Source organism: Volvox carteri, assembly GCF_000143455.1.
Source record: "Volvox carteri f. nagariensis unplaced genomic scaffold VOLCAscaffold_8, whole genome shotgun sequence".
Lineage (NCBI taxonomy): Eukaryota > Viridiplantae > Chlorophyta > Chlorophyceae > Chlamydomonadales > Volvocaceae > Volvox > Volvox carteri.
In genome coordinates, this window is record NW_003307551.1 from 1752736 (window position 1) to 1771692 (window position 18957).

The 18957-nt window shown below is 58.1% G+C and overlaps 4 protein-coding genes across 4 annotated transcripts; 1 reads left to right on the forward strand and 3 right to left on the reverse strand.

Moving 5' to 3' along the window:
• Positions 1-5: 5 nt before the first annotated feature.
• Positions 6-2609, reverse strand: nuo8 (NADH:ubiquinone oxidoreductase subunit 8). The gene is made up of 7 exons (XM_002948039.1): positions 2437-2609; positions 2273-2347; positions 2110-2201; positions 1791-1904; positions 1205-1272; positions 814-925; positions 6-383 (listed from the first exon to the last, which is right to left on the reverse strand). Exons 1-7 carry the CDS (start codon positions 2567-2569, stop codon positions 288-290), a joined length of 690 nt encoding a protein of 229 aa, XP_002948085.1. The 5' UTR covers positions 2570-2609; the 3' UTR covers positions 6-287.
• A 1102-nt stretch (positions 2610-3711) lies between these two features.
• On the forward strand, positions 3712-3987 carry VOLCADRAFT_47653 (uncharacterized protein; the record flags this gene model as incomplete). Its single annotated transcript, XM_002947891.1, has 1 exon — positions 3712-3987. A coding segment is annotated over one exon (276 nt), but the record flags the coding sequence as incomplete, so codon positions are not given.
• Positions 3988-5872: 1885 nt separating this feature from the next.
• On the reverse strand, positions 5873-9972 carry VOLCADRAFT_57861 (uncharacterized protein; the record flags this gene model as incomplete). The annotated part of the gene is made up of 11 exons (XM_002948040.1): positions 5873-6171; positions 6336-6505; positions 6788-6871; positions 7058-7215; positions 7426-7521; positions 7864-7940; positions 8372-8411; positions 8638-8746; positions 9092-9200; positions 9587-9712; positions 9918-9972. Coding segments are annotated over 11 exons (1323 nt in total), but the record flags the coding sequence as incomplete, so codon positions are not given.
• A 7557-nt stretch (positions 9973-17529) lies between these two features.
• VOLCADRAFT_116647 (uncharacterized protein) lies at positions 17530-18912 on the reverse strand (the record flags this gene model as incomplete). Its single annotated transcript, XM_002948041.1, has 4 exons — positions 17530-17605; positions 17834-17926; positions 18017-18125; positions 18891-18912. Coding segments are annotated over 4 exons (300 nt in total), but the record flags the coding sequence as incomplete, so codon positions are not given.
• Between the last annotated feature and the right edge of the window lie 45 nt (positions 18913-18957).

Consider the following 18957-nt stretch of genomic DNA (forward strand, 5'->3'; position numbering starts at 1 on the left):
ATCATCTTACCACACGATGCGTGCATTTTTTACATATAAGATATACGCTCCCATGTGTTTGGACGATTAATCAGAACCCAAAACCACATCATACAATTACAACACATCTAACCCATCCAGCCCTACGAAACCTTGACCCAAAAACCACATGTACCCACACTATCTTACATAAAATAAAGAGTACTTCATCTACAGTCCACACCCTTCCGCCTTATCAATCCACTCTACACGACCTGATGCAACACATGCGCATACTACCCTACTGCAACCCATGTTGTAACAGCATCTCAGCGATAGAGCGACTCCGTTCGCAGGTTGGTGGCAATCTCCGTCTCCCAACGGTCACCGTTCTCCAGCAGCTTCTGCTTGTCGTACAGCAGCTCCTGAAGCCCATGGGGGATTGCAAATCTTATGAGAGTCCCCTAGGGCTTCACAAATGGCAAGTGCAGCTGTGCCGACCATGATCCTTCAGCTCGCTGCCATTTGTGCGCTCTCTCAGGAAAAGATAGAGCGAGCCACGTCGTCACTTCTCCAAGCATACTTCCAAACAAGCGGCACAGGCGGCGTCCTATATAACCAAAGTAGAGCCCCTCAAGTAACGCTGCATCGTCACAAACTCGCCCAACAATAGCAACAATAGCAACCGCCGCGCAACGCATCCTAAAGGCCGCGGTGTGAAGCGCTCCCCGACATGTCACCATCACCGCAAAATGAATGATGCACAGGCAACCCTGCCCAGCTATCCCGGGATTAGCCACCTTGGGGAAAACCCTTATCCGCTTTGAAGCCCCACCTCAGTCCCCGCCCACCCACCTCGCGCGTCTCAGTGGAGAATTCAAAGTTGGGTCCCTCCACAATCGCATCCACGGGGCATGCCTCCTGGCAGAAGCCGCAGTAGATGCACTTCGTCATGTCGATGTCGTACCTACAATGAGGAGCGCAGTCAACAAATCAGCACCTATGAGTGCCACACTGGGAGTGCTCGTTGTGTGGCGACGAACTTTGAATAAAGCCCTAGGCCTTAGGACGGGAACGGAACTAACGATAGACATATTTGCCTAGCCCTTAAATATGGAATTAACTGTGGACGTCACCCAAACGGATTTAATATGACCCAAATCAACGATTTTCTGACAGACCAGCATGCCACGTTGACAGTTCTTGCCCCGCACCGCGCTACCCTCCGGCCACCCGCGGCACCCACCTAGTCGTCCTGCGGCTGCCGTCCTCACGCTCCTCCGCCTCAATGGTAATCGCCTGGGCGGGGCAAATCTGCACAAACGAAGACGCCATGCAGGGGAAGACTTTTTGGCAAGGTGAAGCTGTAAAGACGCATGCCGCTATGTTCGTGGTGCAGCTGCACAGTCTAGCTCTGCGTGTCTGCCACCCAACTCAGCTCAGCTCCATATCACTTGGGGCCCGCGGGATGGGCTAGGATGTCGACGCGACATGTAACATGCGAAATTGGCAGCGCGGTGTGGCCATTCGTTACCAAGGTACTTATCCCGCCGCAAACAATAATCTTCCCTGCTCTTCTACTGATAATAGCCGAGCAACACGCACACGATGCGCCTGTTGCGAAACTACGGTGTACAGGCATGGACAGGGATGCGAAAATCGACGGGGAATTCCCTGAGAAGAGTGTCCCTGTTTTGTGGATCCCATGTGTGACAACAGCCGTCATATACTTTGAAGTCTTCCGCAAACCAAAGCTTCATATTCCCCCGGCGGAACTCTGAGAGGCACAAGTAACCGAGTAGTGCTCCGAAGACATCGTGATAAAGACCTACCGCCTCGCAAAGCTTGCAAGCAATGCAACGCTCTTCCCCGGTTGGGTACCGCCGTAGGGCGTGCTCTCCACGGAAGCGAGGGCTGACCTGCCCCTTCTCGAATGGATACATGATCTGCAAGCAAGGTATGCCGGTTAAGGCGACGTGCTTGCAGGCTGATCTTGAAAGCAGCTGGTCCATTCGCTGCTGTACACAGTAAGGACAGCTAAGCAAACCCTTGTCGCCCATTGAGTACGCACCTTTCCACCTCCTCCCCTCACTACTAACCCCTCCTGAGCAAGCGCTGCCGCATCCTTGCTCTCCAGGGCCCTCGACTTACCGTGACCTTCTTGTCAAAGAAAGCCCCCAGGGTGTAAGCCATGCCACGCCAAACCTCCGTCAGCAGCAGCATATGCGCGCTGTCGTCGAGTACTGTATGAGATGGAATACCCGGGGACTATAAGCCCTAGCAGGAGTGCATGTAAACGCCACGTAATCCTTACCCTCGGCCAAGTTCTTAGGTGTTCGCTTGAACGTGGGGTCATGCTCCCAGTCGCTGGCATATCGCTGCCGCTCAACTGTAGCAGACGTATGGATATTTTCATTACGCATGCAGGCAAAGGCTCACGAGGCAGGCTGCGTTCAGTCTGCTGTGTTTGCATCCTACCCTGCTTCCAAGCTCCGGACTCTCCGGGACGGCGCTCCGTGCCCATGCACCGCATAAACTCCGTCATGGCACCGCAGCTAGGAGCAGCCCATGACGTCAAGAGGCTCTGCGCCGCACGCCTTACGAGCGGCATTGTAGCTGGGTCTGATTTCAGCAAGTTAAATTAAAACTGGCTACAACGCGCACCTAAGCCTAGCAGATGGAACAGTTTTACAAATTCCTTGCTGAAGCACGAGAACCTGATGCCGTGACTTCAGTACCGTACAACAGCTTGCACCAACGCTGTTTCCGAGTGGAATTTTGTTTACGTTACCCGTTTGCTTCAATCTGCAATCCCATTTATCAAGTAAATATTGCCAACCATGCGTTCAAGACTTTTTGCTTGTAATCGATATCTATTGCCATTCCTTTCTACACAACAAAGTCAATACATCGCGAGTTGCAGCGCATGGGCCCCGCAATACTCAGAGCCGACATGCTCACCCCGTTGCGGACAAGAGGATGATATACGGCACCGGCTGGGTGCAGCAAGACAAGCGCGCAGCATACAGGGCTTTGCACGTATTGCGGAGACGGAAGAGGGCATGACCAAAATCAGCGGCTACTACGGGGGGGGGTTTTACATCAACAACGTGCAGGCAGGTGGCCACATGGGGCAATGCAACGGTCGGGAAATGCGCCTGCGAAGGTGTTTTTCGCCATAATTCGGGCTCGGTCGAAACGGAGAGGGAAATGGTGGCGGATTCCCGTGCCCTACAGCACGCTGTGGGCGATTGCCTTGAGTTACCCGGTTGTGTAGCCGCGGGCTGTGACAGCGCAGATGTGACCAATATTCATGCAACGCCTGCTCTTCCTCCCCTTTTTCGTTATCTGGCATCTCCCAGCTGGTCCGCCCAGAGTTCCCACCCGGTGTAGCCCAGCATGCAGCTATATGCCACCAGGACCCCTTCACACGCTACCCGCACGCAATCCTTCCGGAATTGCTAGCAGTGAAGTAGCAAAATCCTTCGCTCCTGTATTAGGAACGACCTGCTGTGCAACCCAATCCACACACACACACACACACACACTGCCTCCCCTTCTGCTCCCCTTCTGCACTATTTTCCCCACAGTCCCCACTGCCTCACCACTTCACACCAAACCAAGCTAGTTCAATTCACCACCTACATACCCCCTTACCTATCCCCCCGCGCAAACGCGCGTCCTCGACCAATTCGCAACCCCACGTACTCTGCCACCCACACACCCACCCATCCACCCGCGCAGCAGGTCCCCGGCTCCGTCATCGTAAGCCACGACCTGTACCTCATGTGGCGGCCCCGCCGCCTTTCCGAGGTCACCCCCGACAGCCTGGGTATTCTGGAGCTGCTCAAACCCGCACCCGAGGTGCTGGTGCTGGGCACGGGAGCGCAGGCGGAGCCGCTGCCTCCGGCACTGCGCGACTACCTAGGCCGCATCGGCGTGCGACTGGAGCTGCTGGACAGCCGCAACGCCACGGGGTACTTCAATGTGCTTAACGATGAGGGACGGGCTGTGGTGGGGGCGCTGCTGGTGTGCGACCCTGATGCACGCATGCCGGAGAATATGCCAGAGCAGAAGGAGCCGCTGTGGGACAGGCCCAGCATCATGCAGCGCAGCGGCATCGTGTAAAGAGGGAGGTTGAGGGGAGACGGGGTTAGGGGGATGCCAGCAGGAGGCGGAAGGGGCTAAGTATGTGCGTCAGCGGGGTTGAGGTGGCGGCAGGTGGGATGTTGCTGTGCAATGGAACGCCAGGTGGATGCGGCCCGAGTGGGGCGTGGCGGTGTGAGGGGGTGGTGTCGGGGAGAAGCGATGGCGTTGCAATATAGGTGCAGAGTCCCTGTACACTGACTGTAACCTGCCGCTGAATTTAAGGCAGCCGCAGCGTCTACCTACTTTTAATTGCTTGACGTGTGTATTGACGAGGAAAGCATCCATGGATCCGGTGGTGCAAGCAGCCGAGCAGACAACCGGGCGAATGATAAGACGAAACGAAATGGTGCGTAGTGATGTCCTTGATGGCGACGTTCGGGATATGTCCCCGACGCCCATATCCATGTCCATAGACATGTTCGTACCTTGGCAGTCATGCGGGGCCAAGGGCCAAAATCGAATGCTTTGCGGGCAGCCTTGACCGCCTTGTCTACGGAACCGGATAAGGGAAAAAGCGCCGTGGCGACCGGCGGGGAGGAAAACAGTAAGACGGGTGGCAAATTAAGGTTCAAGAACTGGGATGAGCGGCCGTGCTGCGCCGATTTGGGCAAACCTCTCAGGGAGTCCATGGGAATGGCTGCTAGGAGGTTGAGCACCCGTTGTCGCTATGTTTCGGCTGGTTCAACTGATAGGAGCGGGCCACACTCTGTCAGGTTCGATTATGACGGCTAGCTAACGACACGCAACGTTTTCCAACAGTTGTCACTATTCAATCTTGGCTACATTAGATTGGCAGTCGGAGTACTCGTCGTGCGCTCGACAAGCTCCACCCTCATGTCAGGTGGCGGGAAACACAACTGGAACAGATGCGTGAGATCAGGTGGCCTCCCGGTAATACCCACCGGTTTTCAACCCGAAGGACCCGATCCCAACCACGGCTTGACGGCTGCAAACACAGCGCGCTCCGAGGATTGCCATGCTACCTTCGCGTCACAGTACACACGTGACAACCTAGTCAGACAGCATGCAACATGTAATCGATGGCGGTGACAGAAACGGCTCAAGCGTATACAACCCAGAGGCACACTCACTCAGCCTACTCGCTGCCAACGCGTTGTGCCGTCTTGCGCTTAGCACCACATACTTCACGCGGCAGCCGGCACGCAGCGGGTTGACAGTGCGACACACATGCGCTACAGAGAGTCCCAGTTCAGCAGAGAAGCCCACCGGATGGAAGTACCACAGCCCCAACGTGACTACCTGTCCTTTGTGGACTATGTCGGCTGAATTCACTACTGCCTTAAATAGCTGTGGGATGCGACACATAGCCTAGCATGGGAGCTCATTAACAGCACCACACTTCGCCGGCTGCCATCACGCATGCTGCATGTTCGCCGGAATCACAAACCTGAAAATAACTTTATATCGCTAACTGCACACTTGGTTGTACAAGTCGTATCGCGCAGATCTTCAGCATGCTTTAACAGCAGAACGGCGCTATGGCTAACCGTTGGCAATCTGACTAGGCCTATTCGACGCGGCATCTCAGCACCTATGGAGCATGCCGACATAAAAATGCAGTTTCTTCCTAGCAAACACGTCGCACAGTGGCAAGCTGAACCCACACGGCGGCGTCCAAACGAAATAAGCTATTGATACAATGGCCCCAATACTTTCCTAGAGCTGCCCCCGCTGCGTTCGTCACCTAGCCTGTCCATGCATCTAGTTATTATGGTACATGCGGCGCTCCGTCATTCCCCTCCGACTACTCCGCTAGCCCCGCGCACGCCGTCGCAGCACCCAGGACGGCACCGTCGTCAACATCGCCATCGGGTGCAGTTTCAGCCTTGCCAGTGCATGAGGCAGCGTTACCCGCCCCCACCCCACCCATGGCTGCAATTTCCTCCAGCAATCGGCGGATGACGTTCTTGCCCTTGAATAGGTTGGTGCGGCGGATGCGCTCGTTGGCCAAGTGGCAATTGTCTGAGGACTGGCCCATGGGTATCATGATGGCGGGGGCGCACAACACGCGCTCCAGGTAGGAGGCCACGGGCATGGTGCCGCCTGCAAGGGTGAATCGGGTGAATCGGACAGTCACGCCGGGCCAGGGGTAATCAAAGGCGTGTTGACGCAAGCAGTCCACGCAGGAGAAAGAAGGTAAGGGAAAAGGGGCAGAGACATGCAGCAGGTTTCCAGTGGAGGCGGGGTGGGTGGGACGGGACGCGCACCTTCTCGCACGTAGAGTGGGTGCACGCCCCACTCCTTGTGAATGGCCGCCTCCGCCATGGCGAGCCAGGGGCTACCCTGCCACACCTCCCACCACTTGCCACGGGCCTCCACGTGCAAGTCGATCTTGTTGCTGCTGCCCAGAGCCGCGAACGACTGCTCCACGTGGTTCCTGTGCAAAAGTGGCCGCCGGGATGGGAGGGGTGGCGCAATGGGTGCCGCAAAAAGCCAGCTGCCAAAGGGCGTGAAGAGGTGCTGCGGGCGGCTGCCTGCCTTACAAGGACTGGCTAGCACGGGGTCTCCGTTGCTCGCTGTCACAGCTTGACAAGCGCGGCATGCCAACATCATGCAGCTGCGTTGTCAAAACTTGCTAATAAATATCAACACAATCCAACTGTGTAAGGCAAGCATGGAAAGTGGCAAGGATAAGAGGAGCAAGGGGATGAGGTCGTACCTGAGGCACGCTACAAGCTGGTCGGCATCCTGGTTGGGCACGAATCGCACTGACACCTTGCCCTGAGCTGCCTTGGGAATGACACTGAAGCGGGTCGGTCCAAACCTGCGGCCGGGGTGCACACAACGAGGAAGCCAGCGCCGTCCAGAGGAACGGTCAACATGAGCAAGAGTGTGAACAATTAAACCCGCGAGAGCTGGTACTGGATGGAAACACCGTTTCCCTGGCCCCTCTATTGGCCTAGTCCATTTCCCAACCCCCAAAACACACCTGTAGCAGGTGCTGGTCGGCTCGCTCTGCTGACCCGGCATCCCCACGGGTGCTCCCGGCCGCATGTCCACCACGGACAGTGAGGGCCGGCACCAGCGAGTGACAAGCAGGTCCCGCTTGTTGGGCGGGGCCGTGAGGGCGGGCACACCCAGCGCCGCCTGCAGCACATCACAGAGCGAGAAATGTTCCCACGTCAGCCTGTCCGCTACCTGCACATGCTCCGTGGCTACACAGCTACAGACCCAATGATGTGACATACAGCAGTCCCCGTAACGTGCTCCAAAAGCCCCAGAACGCAGGGCCCGCTCAGCGGTCGGGCAGCCTCCTCATGCAATTCCTCCCTCGTTCAAGTCCTCCTTCGCCCCCACCTTGTATCCCTCGAGGGAGAACTCCTCACTGTCCTTCAGGGAATCCCATGCCAGGTCAATCAGGCTGGGCTCCACATTGTCGTAAAAGCCATCAATCTGGCGCATTAGGTAGGTGGTTGGTTGGGGATATGTGAAAGCGGAATTGGGAGAACAAAACGTCGCAGCCCGGGTCGGAACCTGGCTGAAGTGGAGGCCAAAATGCAACAGGATTGCGGGTGGATCCGTTGTGGATGAGGACCGGGGGTATGAAATCCTTGCCGTGCGAGATGGCGACTAGGGTGTACTGCGGCCCGCCTCCGTCTTCCCAACATGGTCGGAACTGCTCAATCCCTCCCTCGTAGGCAGTCTGCACCGTCGCCCAGCATGCATGTGCTTGTTCGCATGAGCGCCAGGGTAAGGCGAGCGCCAATGCACCCCGCAAGTTAAGCCCTGCCTCACCTGTACCTTGCCACCTGACCCCACCAAGGTGGCCATCACCCGCAGCAGGTCCACCATGGGTTCCGCAAAAACTCCACCTTTAAGGAATGGGGGATTACATGGGTGGTGCCGTCCGCAAGAACATATTGAGCTACTGCGTACATCACCATGAAATGTTCACGGGTGCGTAATAAATGATGCAAGGCCTACTGGATGCTAGCAGCGCTCAAGCACGAGGAGTGCAGTTCATAGGACGGAAATGCGGCAGCTAGAACCATGGCTCGCTATGCTTATGGACACAGAAGAATGAAGGAAAACGCTCCTTCTGTGCCACATATCCTGAGCCTTAGGAACATGCGCAGTCGAGACACAACAACACAGACTAAGCCAGTGGTGGACGCGCCCCGCGCAGCATGAGTGGCACAGCAACTGCGTACAGCCGGGTACCAGCAGGCAACACACCCTCACTTTTTGCCCCTGAAAAACCCAGTTCTTTCCCAACCCCCTTATGACCGACTTAGCGCCTCACCGTCATTGCCGCTGTGCAGGTCGCGCTCGGGGCCGGTGATCTGGCCAAGTGGGGCACACAAGATTGACCGTTTAGCGTTGTTAGGTCAAGGTGCCTTGGTATAAGGGTGCAGGTGCCGCAAGAGCAACGCAGGCGAGGAGGAATGGGGAAGCGACAGCCAGACAAGGATGCAGCTACACGCCACAATTCATCTACCGGAGACCGATAGGCCCCCTACGTCGTAAGCCCCCCTCAGCCCTTGACCCCGAACCCAACTGCCGCCGCACCTGCACTGTTAAGCTTAACATGCCGCGCATTCCGTAGGTAAGGCAGGGAACGTTCTCCCCCACCCACAGCGTGTTGGAAATGATGATAAGCTGCGTGCCCTCGAACCAGCTGGATTGGCCAGGGGAAGAAAAGGGAGATCGAGCGCGGACAATCACCAAGCGCAAGCTTAAGGCCAAAGGGCCCAGATGAAAGCTCAGGCGTACTTAGGACGGTTTGGCGGCATCCATCCGCTCCTGTGGCTTGTTAAGCTAGTAATCTGGGTTCCTAAAGCGGGAAAGCTTGAGGGGGCCCGGACAAGCCCTTGACCGCAACATGCACGACAGTAGCTTGACGACCTGCCCCAGCACGCCAAGGGCAGGAGTCCGCCCTCGGAGGCCAGCCAATCGGCGATAGCACCCGCGGCCTTACACCCTTGGTGCGGACGCAACCCCCCTCAGATTCCTCCCCTCGAACCTGAGGTTCCGCATGATGGCATGCGAAAAACCCCTGGAGCCGTTCTCCTCCTCCCCCTCGAAGATAAATGCGACGTTCACGGGCAAGCGGCCCAGGCGCCCACCAGCACCTCCCCCGCCGCAGCCCGGGCCCGGTGTGTCGCCGCAGCTGTTCATGAGCTCGCGCACCGCAAAAATGAAGGCCAGGATAGGTCCCTGCGGAAAGCACCGGCGACAACCCGATCCATTCAACTAGGGATCCTTTGGCTTTGGTGATACAAACACCGCGGCCGTTGTGCAATAAGAGTCGAGCGCACGCCACAGGCAAGGAAGCGATGCTGTAACGTGTCGTGTCCACCCTCCGCCGGCATCGACGCGTGCCCCACAGACCCGAGCCGCAATCCTCGTCGCCGCATGCTGCAGCTCAAGAGATACACACTTGCAGCGTCCACACACTCCCTATCCTTACAAGCTGACCGCCATCAACACCTGCTCCAAAGGTGCCATAACCCTGCACACCACGCTCCCGTGCTCGCCTTGTTATCGGAGACACCCCTGCCGTAAAGGTACTCATTAACGGAGTTAAGCTCGAAGGGGTTGGTCAACCAGTCGGGTTCTGCCGCGGGTTGTACATCGTAGTGGCCTACAGACACAGCGCAAGCCAGGTAATGCCAAACCACGGCCAGAACTCCGGCACAGACGACCGCGTGTGTGGATGCTACGAGAAAACCGAACTGGGAAGGAAGAAGGGCTTAAAAGCGCCAAGTAGGAGTGAAGATTTAAGGAGCTAGATGGGCAGTTCATGACCCCAATAGGGTTATCAAAGGGAAACGGCGTGAAGGACGCACCGTAGAAGGTGACAGTGGGCTTGTCCGGGTTGTGTCCCAGTCGCCCAATTACGACGGGATTCTTGTCCTCATAAACCTGCGACGCAGAGAGCAGAGTTGAAACCCCAAGAGCGGCTTAAGAGACATAATAGGGACATAGGAAAGACAGGAAGAGGCAGCAGGACAAGGACACGGAGGCCTGTCGTCTTGCGTGTCAGCCAAGACCGCGAAACCTATGAGCAGCACCAGCAAGGGCGGCGGGCACTTCTCGTGTAAGAAGCACAACCCGTATGGCAACCAGAGGACGACCTTCCGGCGAGAAGAATGCCTACTGCTGGCACAGTAACAGGTGACTGCGCACGCACACGCGCGCCCTGCATGCTGGAGGGCCTAACGACCCGGACAGATGACTTACCTGCACGACCTTGACATCCGCGCCCAGCCCTTCCAGCATCTTAGCCAGGAATTTTGCGCCCTTGTGGCAGTCGTCACGCAGCTTGGGGCTGTTGCTAACCTACGCAGAGGTGGTTCACGGTGGAAATTGAGGCAAGGGGGTCCAAAGAAGCGCGAGACGGCGCCACGTCACATCAGCCGCGGAACGCATAACAGAATGGCCAAGTAGGTATACAGGGCCTTGCTGGGTGTGTAAATTTCGAGAGGCACGTGTGGCCGTAACGATGGCGACACAACCCTGCGAGCGGTCGCCCTCAGCGTATGATGACTGGAACTCCGTGAATAAGACGGCACATAATACTTGGGTACCAAAGGAATGCTTCCACTCGAGGCCCCCATGAAATATCGTCCGACGGGCCAGGGAAGGCGACAGCCAGCCGTTTGACCACCCACCACAAACCAACTCACCGTTTTTATTCGTACAAAGTCACGCAGGGCTGCCTCAAGCTGCTGGTCGCTGGTTGAGCAAAAATGGCCATTGCGCGTTCCAATCCGTGGCAGTAGGCTGGGTGGCTGTCCCAGGGATAGCAACGCTGCCGCCGCCGCCGGTGCTGCTGGTGTAGCTGCCCCTCCGCCTGCAGCGGCGGCTGTGGCTTGCGCGCAACCGCTCACCAGCGCGGCCATATTGACCATGCTGGCCCCTGATAGCGGGCTGCGGCGGCCATGAATATGGATGGGAACCACGGCACCCGAGGAGGCAGAGGGCGGAGCCTGGGGCAGCGCTATAGGGCAGCAGCCTGGGGCTGTACAGCCACCGTCTACAGCCGATCCAGAGGCCTGCTCCACATGGGCACTCAAGGGCTCCCCGCCGGTGCCTATGTTCATGGAGACCGGCACCACCTCTGCAGTGTCATCGCTACCAGAGGCCCGCTGCTGTTGCTGTTGTGACGCTGGAGAAGAGGCTGCATTCCGTGCTGGTGCGGCGGCGGGGCTGTCGACCTCCGTTGCCGCTGCGCCGTCCACGAGGCCGCCGTCCCCTGCACTGCGGGGCGAAAGCAAGCTCAGAGCCTCCTGAACACCGGCTCCCCCGCCGGTGCCGCGCCGATTACCGCCCGATAGCAGCGTTGCCGTCGCCGTCACGGCGCCCCGCGCGCCGTGTTGCTGTACGTGGGCCAGTGCCGCCTGCATCCCAGCGGCACGGCTGCCACCACCGGGAATCGCCTCGGACCCAGCTCCGCCTCCATGCCCCACACAGCCGCAAGAGCCCTGCGACGGCAACTCCGGCTCACTGTAGCAGGCGCCGAGCAAGGCGCGGTGCACATCGTCGATGTGCCACAGCCGCACCTCCCCATCCGTGTAGCCGGCCATGGCCATATCCGCGGACAGGCAGCCACAGAGCGCCGCTGGGACGGAGGACGAAGCAGGCAGAGAGAGGATGCACAGGCACGCCCAGGAGGTCGACCTACAGGTCCAGATAACAAAGGCGGGTTAGGATGAAGTGCCCAAAACCGGGAGGTGGTGCAGAAACGATGGCCGAGATGCGCAAGCCATGCTTTATTACAGTGAAGCCTTCTTAACCGGCTGGGCGGAAAGGGACAATTGCGGCAACGAGGCTGGATGGAACTGGAAAAAGGTAAAAGAACGGGATTAATTGGAGCACCATGCCCTTGCGGGCGCCGTACAGTATGATGAGTGTAACTAGAGGAGCCGTCTCATTCTTAAATTTGTATTTTGTGAGGACAGAGCTGCGCATGGAATCCTGTCCACGCCCCGCACCCTGAACTCGTAGCCCTGCAATCCGCAAGCACAGCCACCCACCAGCTGCAGGTGGCGAAAGCCGCTGCCCTACTTACCACAGCCGCACAGTGCCGTCGGCGCTGGAGGAAGCCAACAGGGTGGACGCCCAGGGGTTAGCAGCGCCACGACTGGTGAAGCTGCCGCGGGGCCCTACTGGCCCCTGGGTTGTGGCTCCGGCAACCGTGCCGGCGCCAGCGGCACCCCGCGGCTGCGGCTGCAACGTCAGCGTCGCGAGGCCGGTCACATCATCCTTATGGCCGGTGAGGGTGCGGCGGCACATCATGTCCATTTCAAGGTCCCACACGCTGCGTTGATGCGGTGGTGGCAGGTAGACAGGTAGGGTGGCGCGTCGGTGAGTGAAAGTTGCGAGTGATGAACCAGCGTACATCATGACCATCGAGGGGCCCCGCAAGGTCGGCAAAATGATTTTCCGCTGGCAACGTTGACTCAATGTTGTCTCAAAAAGACTTCTTAGAATCATTTTAGTTTTCTAGCAAGGCTGCATACATGGCTCTTGGGCAATCGCCGCGGAGTGAGATTCGACTCGTAAACTGGAACTCGCCGGACTTGCATCTGACGCCGACTTTGACCATGCCAGGTGCACGCAGCGTGAATCCCCTACCGTATCGTGTTATCCCGGGCGCCACTCAGCAACGTGGAGCTGCCCAGGCACAGCAGGCACAGCACGCTGCCGCGGTGGCCGCGCAGCACGCCGATTAGCTTCAGCGTGGCAGCATCCCACACACGCACTGTTGCATCGCCTGCGGGCACGGCCGAACCATATTCGTTAGGATATCATCGTCCTCTAGCCCCCAAAACATGCCACTGAGAGTCCGCCTTCCGCTTGATAGCCACCTCACAATTGCCTTGCGAGGACTACTCCAAAGCAGAAGACTGCCTCCATCCCCAGACCCTGATTAACAGCAGTTTGCGTTCCTTTACCACACTAAGGTCTACCGCTTCCCGTATCCCGCACCGCCATTTCAACCGCGCGGAGTCCTGTCCGGGTTTAATATACGCGTCCTAAGCCCCAACCCTTCCCTGGTGTCCTTGCTCACCACCTCCCGAGCACAGGTACCGCCCGCACAGCGCCAGGCAGTTGACCGGGCCCACGTGCGCGCCACCCTCCGCCGCCGTCACCATCAGCGGCGCCAGGTCCGTGACGCCTTGCTCCTGCTCTTCCAGTGTCGCAATAACACGCGGCGGCAGTAGCGCAGGCGGTCCCAAGAGGCCAGTGACGGACATGCGTGAATGTGCCCTCGAGTTCGAAACGAAGGGCGACGGCGGAGGGGTGGTCACACTGGCGGCCCGGCTGGTCGGTGGAATGCGAGGCCCCGACTGCCGCTGCTCGCCGGCAGGAACGGCAAGAATCCCTCCTTCCAGAACCGCCGCCGCTGCGGCAGCCGCCTGCGCCGCTGCCGCTGCGGCTGCCGCCAACAGCTCATGCTCATCCAGCGTGAATACCTTGACAGTCGTGTCCTGGCAACCCACATACAGCAGCGACAAGCTAGAAGCACCACTACCACGACCTGAGCTGCCGCCGCCAGCGCTGTCCGGCGCCGCAGTGCTCTCTCGGTCACCTGGCACATCCATGCAGTTGTCCAGCAGCACCAGGCCGTCCGGCAATCCAAAGCCGAAATTCCCGCCATCCATCGATGAGTATCGGCAACGAGTCGGTATCGTCATTGTGGACGCCGTTTCGTCGCCCGTCAGTGAGCTGCGGCCGCTGTCAGGAGCGCGGGCCGTTGGGCCCGGGCCGCTGGGCATCACACCGTCGGGTTCCTGGCCCCGCGTTGCTGGCAATGCGCCCGCCGGAGGGCGCGGCGGCAGCTGCACGCCGCACACCTCGAAGCAGCGGATGGTCCCGCATGAGTCGCTTATCTTAATAAGTTGCAGGCAGCGAAAGCCGATTGCGTCCCACACGCGGATCTTGCGCCCGCTAGAGGCCAGCAGCAGCCGGCCATGTGCCCGCAGGCGCATGGCGGTGACCGGCTTGCGCTGGCCAATCATGGTATGCAGGCAGTTATTGTCACGCAGGCTCCATACCTGGCACAGGTGCGCAGGATCAAGCAGCGGACACCAATTGCCAAAGCCCAAACATGCAATCGCCAGGATCCGGCGAGCACAGCAGGTGGTAGGCGCTTGAGGCAGTTTGGAAGCCGCTGATGCGGCGCAAAGGGAAACGCATTGCTGGGGTGTATGGGAGGCGGTTTGCGGTCAAAGGGACGCAGATGACCAGAAGATATTTGAGTAGCAACCCCATGTGAGCACGCAGGTACCCTCCCAGCTCCACCCACCCACCCTGAGGCTGCAGTCCACAGATGAGGTGTAAAGGCGGTTGGTGTGCGAGCAGACTAGCATCGCCATGACGGGGCCTGAATGGCCCACCAGACGCATGAAGTCATGCGCGTCTGCATCGGCCTGGGGAGGTGCCGCCGTCGCCGCATCTGCCAGAGGGCACCGAGGGCACATTCAGGGGACCTCTGATGGCGAGGAGCTTTTGGCGGTTGGATCGCATAATGCAGGGGCTTTGGATGACTTGTATACAGCGTAAATTAATACACGAGACGAGGGTGAGGCCGTCTCTGCGCACATAGGATGAAAACAGGCAACAAGCCAAGGATGCGTGCATGGGGCAGTAGAACGCCACATGTGGCAGATTGGCCAGTGAATCGTTATATGCCCCGGCCAACGGGTGTCAAGGCCACCAAGGGGCCAGAGCCTAGTTGTCAAGGTCCTGTACCCCACGGAATACCGAAGAATGCCTATTTTGCAAGCGACAAGAACATGACTTACTCCAAGTGTCTTACCCCGGTACTCACCCAGTCCCAGGGAGCCAGCACGGGACGCCGCCGGCATTGCCACAGTGGCCGGCGCCTCCAGCTGCAACGGCTGCCCGCCCAGGCTCTGGCGGTTGAAAGCTGCCAGGGCAGAAGAGGTTACCGGGGGGGAATTGAGTGGCAATTGTAAAGCCAGAAAGGCAAGGAAGCTAGGCGCAAAAACGCCAAGGTTCATCATGCGCCGACGACGGTGCTGTCTTCGTCCGCAGAGTCGCAGATCGTCGCCGCGTGTCGTACCAACCTTAGCTTCCCGCGCGCTGACCACCACAACACCACAACGCATATGCAGATGCTCCAAAACAGCTGTGTTTCCACGCCTCGCGGCAGCCCCACTGCGGATTTCCTTTCCAAAGGACAGGCCGTGGCGGCCGAAGTCTCTAACTATGAGATCGCCCTGAACTCTCGGTGGCCCTGAACTCCTGAACCGAGATCCTCTTAACTCCCTTTCCCAAACCTACTGCGCACGTACTCGGGATCGGGCCCGCTATAGACGGCGGTTCTTGTAGCATGTCGAGAGGTGGCTGCATGGCCATAGAACTCATGCCGCCTGTAAGACCATTGGGTCGATGCGCCAGGAACGCCCTGCTCTTTGCCGTGATGCCGCGGCTGAGCGCCTCAAGGCACAGACGAACGTCGCGCTGCGGGTCGATGAAGGGCGGCGCCGGGCCGGAAGCAGCAGAGCCGGTGCCGGAGGACAGCGCCGGCGGCTGTGCACTGACAGGAAAAGCTCCCGCGCCACGCACGGCACCGGCAGGAGATGGAAGGCTGGAGGGCAATGGTGACTGCGGCGGCTGGCCCCGTAGGGGGCACCGCATGATATTCAGGAATCCACCCTTCTCACGCGTCACCACCAGCGCGGTATTCTTGGGCACCGCCACCCAGTCCGAAGCGGAAGCTGCAGGGAAAGATACACCTTTATCAGTCTTGAGCTCTATTTTGTGAGATTGCTGCCTGAGGCTGACTCCCTGTCGGGAACCCATACCCATCGCATGACGGTGTAATCGCAACCTCAAATGTAAGCCCCGCTTCGCCAGCCGTGCTCCTCAATACCGCACGCGGGTGTATTTCGGCATTGCCAGCAAAGCATCATACCAGACATACCAGCAGAGAAACCCATGATGCCACAGCTTCGCCCTACCTGTGATCGGCTCCGACGCAACGAAAACCACTGCCGGTCCCTGCACGCTGACGCCCAGCTCGTAGCTGGACTCCTGCGTGATGCTGCTCCCGGAATTGGCACTACCGGAACACGGTGCGTAACCAGGCCCAGCGGCGCCGCTGGCCGCGGCGGTGCCAGCAGGCTGCACCGGCCCAGCGCAGCCGCCAGCGGCAGCCACAACAGCCGCTGGCGTTGTTGGTTGCGCACCTGTGCGAGCAAAGCCGGCGCCCTCCGCATAGTACAAGGATGCGGGCCCATCCGATTCGGGTGATACGAAGCGCGTGGCGATCAGAGTAGCACCGTCGCTGACCACGTAGTTGAGAAGCGAAGTGGCAGTGATGCCGTGGCGGCGCTGCACGGCACTAATGGTTGAGATGGTATCCTGCGTCCCCAAACGAGGCAAGACAAGGACGCAGAGTAGTCTCCGCACAGGCCAGGCGAGAGCGTGGTGGCTTGGCAAGGGAGAGGTGGTGGCCGTGTCGCACGGGCTGGGTAGCTTCGGCCGCGGCTGATAAGCCGTGATAAGCCCAACGCGTTATCCGGTTCGCAGCTGTTGAGGTGGCCCCGTGCCCGCTGTCTGTGATGAACATTGTGCACTTGCATTTGCGAAGAGGCAAGTAACGCATCATTGCAGACGCGCTGCATGCACCGCTCCAGGGTTCCAGGAGCCAAAGTCGCATCTCTAGCATATGACAGGATCCTCGCATCCAGGCACAACCAGCATGCACAGACCTTCCCACACGACGCACCTCCATCGCCTTAATCAGCACCTCCGGCGCCAGCTGTGCGCGCATGTCAGGCAAGTGGTTGAGGAACACCGCAAAGCTGACCGCTGAGTCGGAATGGAAGGACGCCACCGCGTTGTACGCGCAGTCCGAGAGCGTCTCGAGCAGGGCGCGGCGAATCTGGGGACCCACATCAAGAAAGCCACACGAAGGACATAGTCACACTAACCCAGTGCTAGCGATGTGGGTCGCAAGCCGTAAGTCATCAAAAGCGCAAAAGAGAGAGAAACATGCAAGGGGTGCACACTTGCGACCTGAAGCTGCTGGGTACTCCCCTTCCCAGGCAAGACAACGCGTAACTGAAGGTCAACGACCTCTTAGGCCCTTGTGTTGTAGAGCTAAGCTTGTGGCGGTCAGGCCTCTGAGTGAATTGGTTTCGGTGCCATGCCGTGCAAATTGCACGGGATCTCTAGTCTCCTGCCTTATTAGTCTTTGCGTCTTATCTCTCAATCAAAAGGTTGCATGCAATACGTGCTCAAGCAACAGCATTGTTACCCTCACGACACCTTACCTGCAACATCCCCAGTAGCAAGCATGGTAACTTGGGTATTAAGTGAGGGTACGCCTTGCTACGGCCAACCACACCGAGTAATCTTTGGCAAAACACGAGAGCCCTTCCGATAGCATGTTCCCTGTGTCTTACCCTGCCCGTGCCTTACCTGCGCGAAGCCCGCCACAACGCCATTGTGCATCCACATGTACCGGCTGAACTGGAAGGGGTGGCAGTTCTGCTCGCTGCAGCCAGTGAAAAAAGTGCGTGACGGGCAGGGCGCCACTAAAGTAATAAATTACTGCTGCAGAAGTACTAAAAATGCCTTTAGCACTCGGCAACCGGCACTTAGAGTTCGGTCAAACTTCGAATATCCGTAACGCAACCCTTCCAGCTGCTAACTGGATTCCATCGAGCCATCGCAGCGCTGTCTTCCTTTCGCCTTTCCCCCGAGCTGGAAGTGGCGTGCGCACCTGACGGGCATGCCTGGATATGCGGCCCGCACGTGCGCAAACACGAGCGGTGACACAATCTTGCAGGCCAGGCGGCTCAGGTTTTCATTGTTCCTGCATGCAGTGTCGAGATGTTGAGTGCTGACTTAAGGTAGAATCTGTCAGCTAAGCGGGTCCCAGAACTTTCATGCATCAAGGCCTCACCAGGCCGGGGTGATGCTTGTAAAAACGCATGGAGTGGGGTCGCGCTCCCGACGCTCATCGGTGCTGAACCAGCCGATTCCAAAGCCGTCACCATTGAGGTTGCCATGGCCTGGGGGTAAGCGGGTGAGGCGCGAGGCTGTTCGCTCACACAGTCATCGGGAATGCTGCTGCTGCAAGCAACGTTTCGCTAGGAAGAGCCCTCTGGCAATCCAAGCGGCCAGAGCACTTGCAAATGCCAATCACCATGTAATTGCCAAAATACCAGCATGCAGGGAGCCAGGTAAAGTAAGTTCCGCTTACGACTGCATACAGATAGGCTTTTGCACCTATCTGTGCTCCCAGCACCCGAATTTCCTAAGCTCCGCTACGTCGTAATTTGCGACAAAGAAGCTCGTTAATGTTATCTACAAGTCAGCCACCTTGCTCCAAGGCAACTGCACCGTTCGGTCGAAATTCGCCAAATCGTACCTAAATGGAACGGTAGAGTCGGATCAATTTTCCTCTCTCTTGCATCGTAGGACTGAAAAGGAGCACGCAAGAAGTTACTGATGGCTGGCGCTGTTGCCGTTGAGTCGACGAGGTGTCGAAGAGAGGCACCCAGTTTTCAGCAATCTTATCCAATTTATCTTTACTTATCATACCTGTTTGATTATGCTCCTATCAGGCCAAAGGACGATGTCGGCCAGCAGCTGCGGACGGCCAATATCACCGCTGTTCACTTTCAATCCCCAATTTGCCCAATAACTGGGGAATAACTATCTGTACATACCTGAGGCTGGCCGACATATGCCATTAGTCGACACATTTTCCTCTATCCTGGTAAACGTCAACGCCTATACCGGCCTACGACTCTTGAATGCATCCTTCCATTTACCATCGGTTACTACAGACAACATCATTCATCTCCAAGCAAACATTGGAGAGAGAAAGCCGGCAAGAAT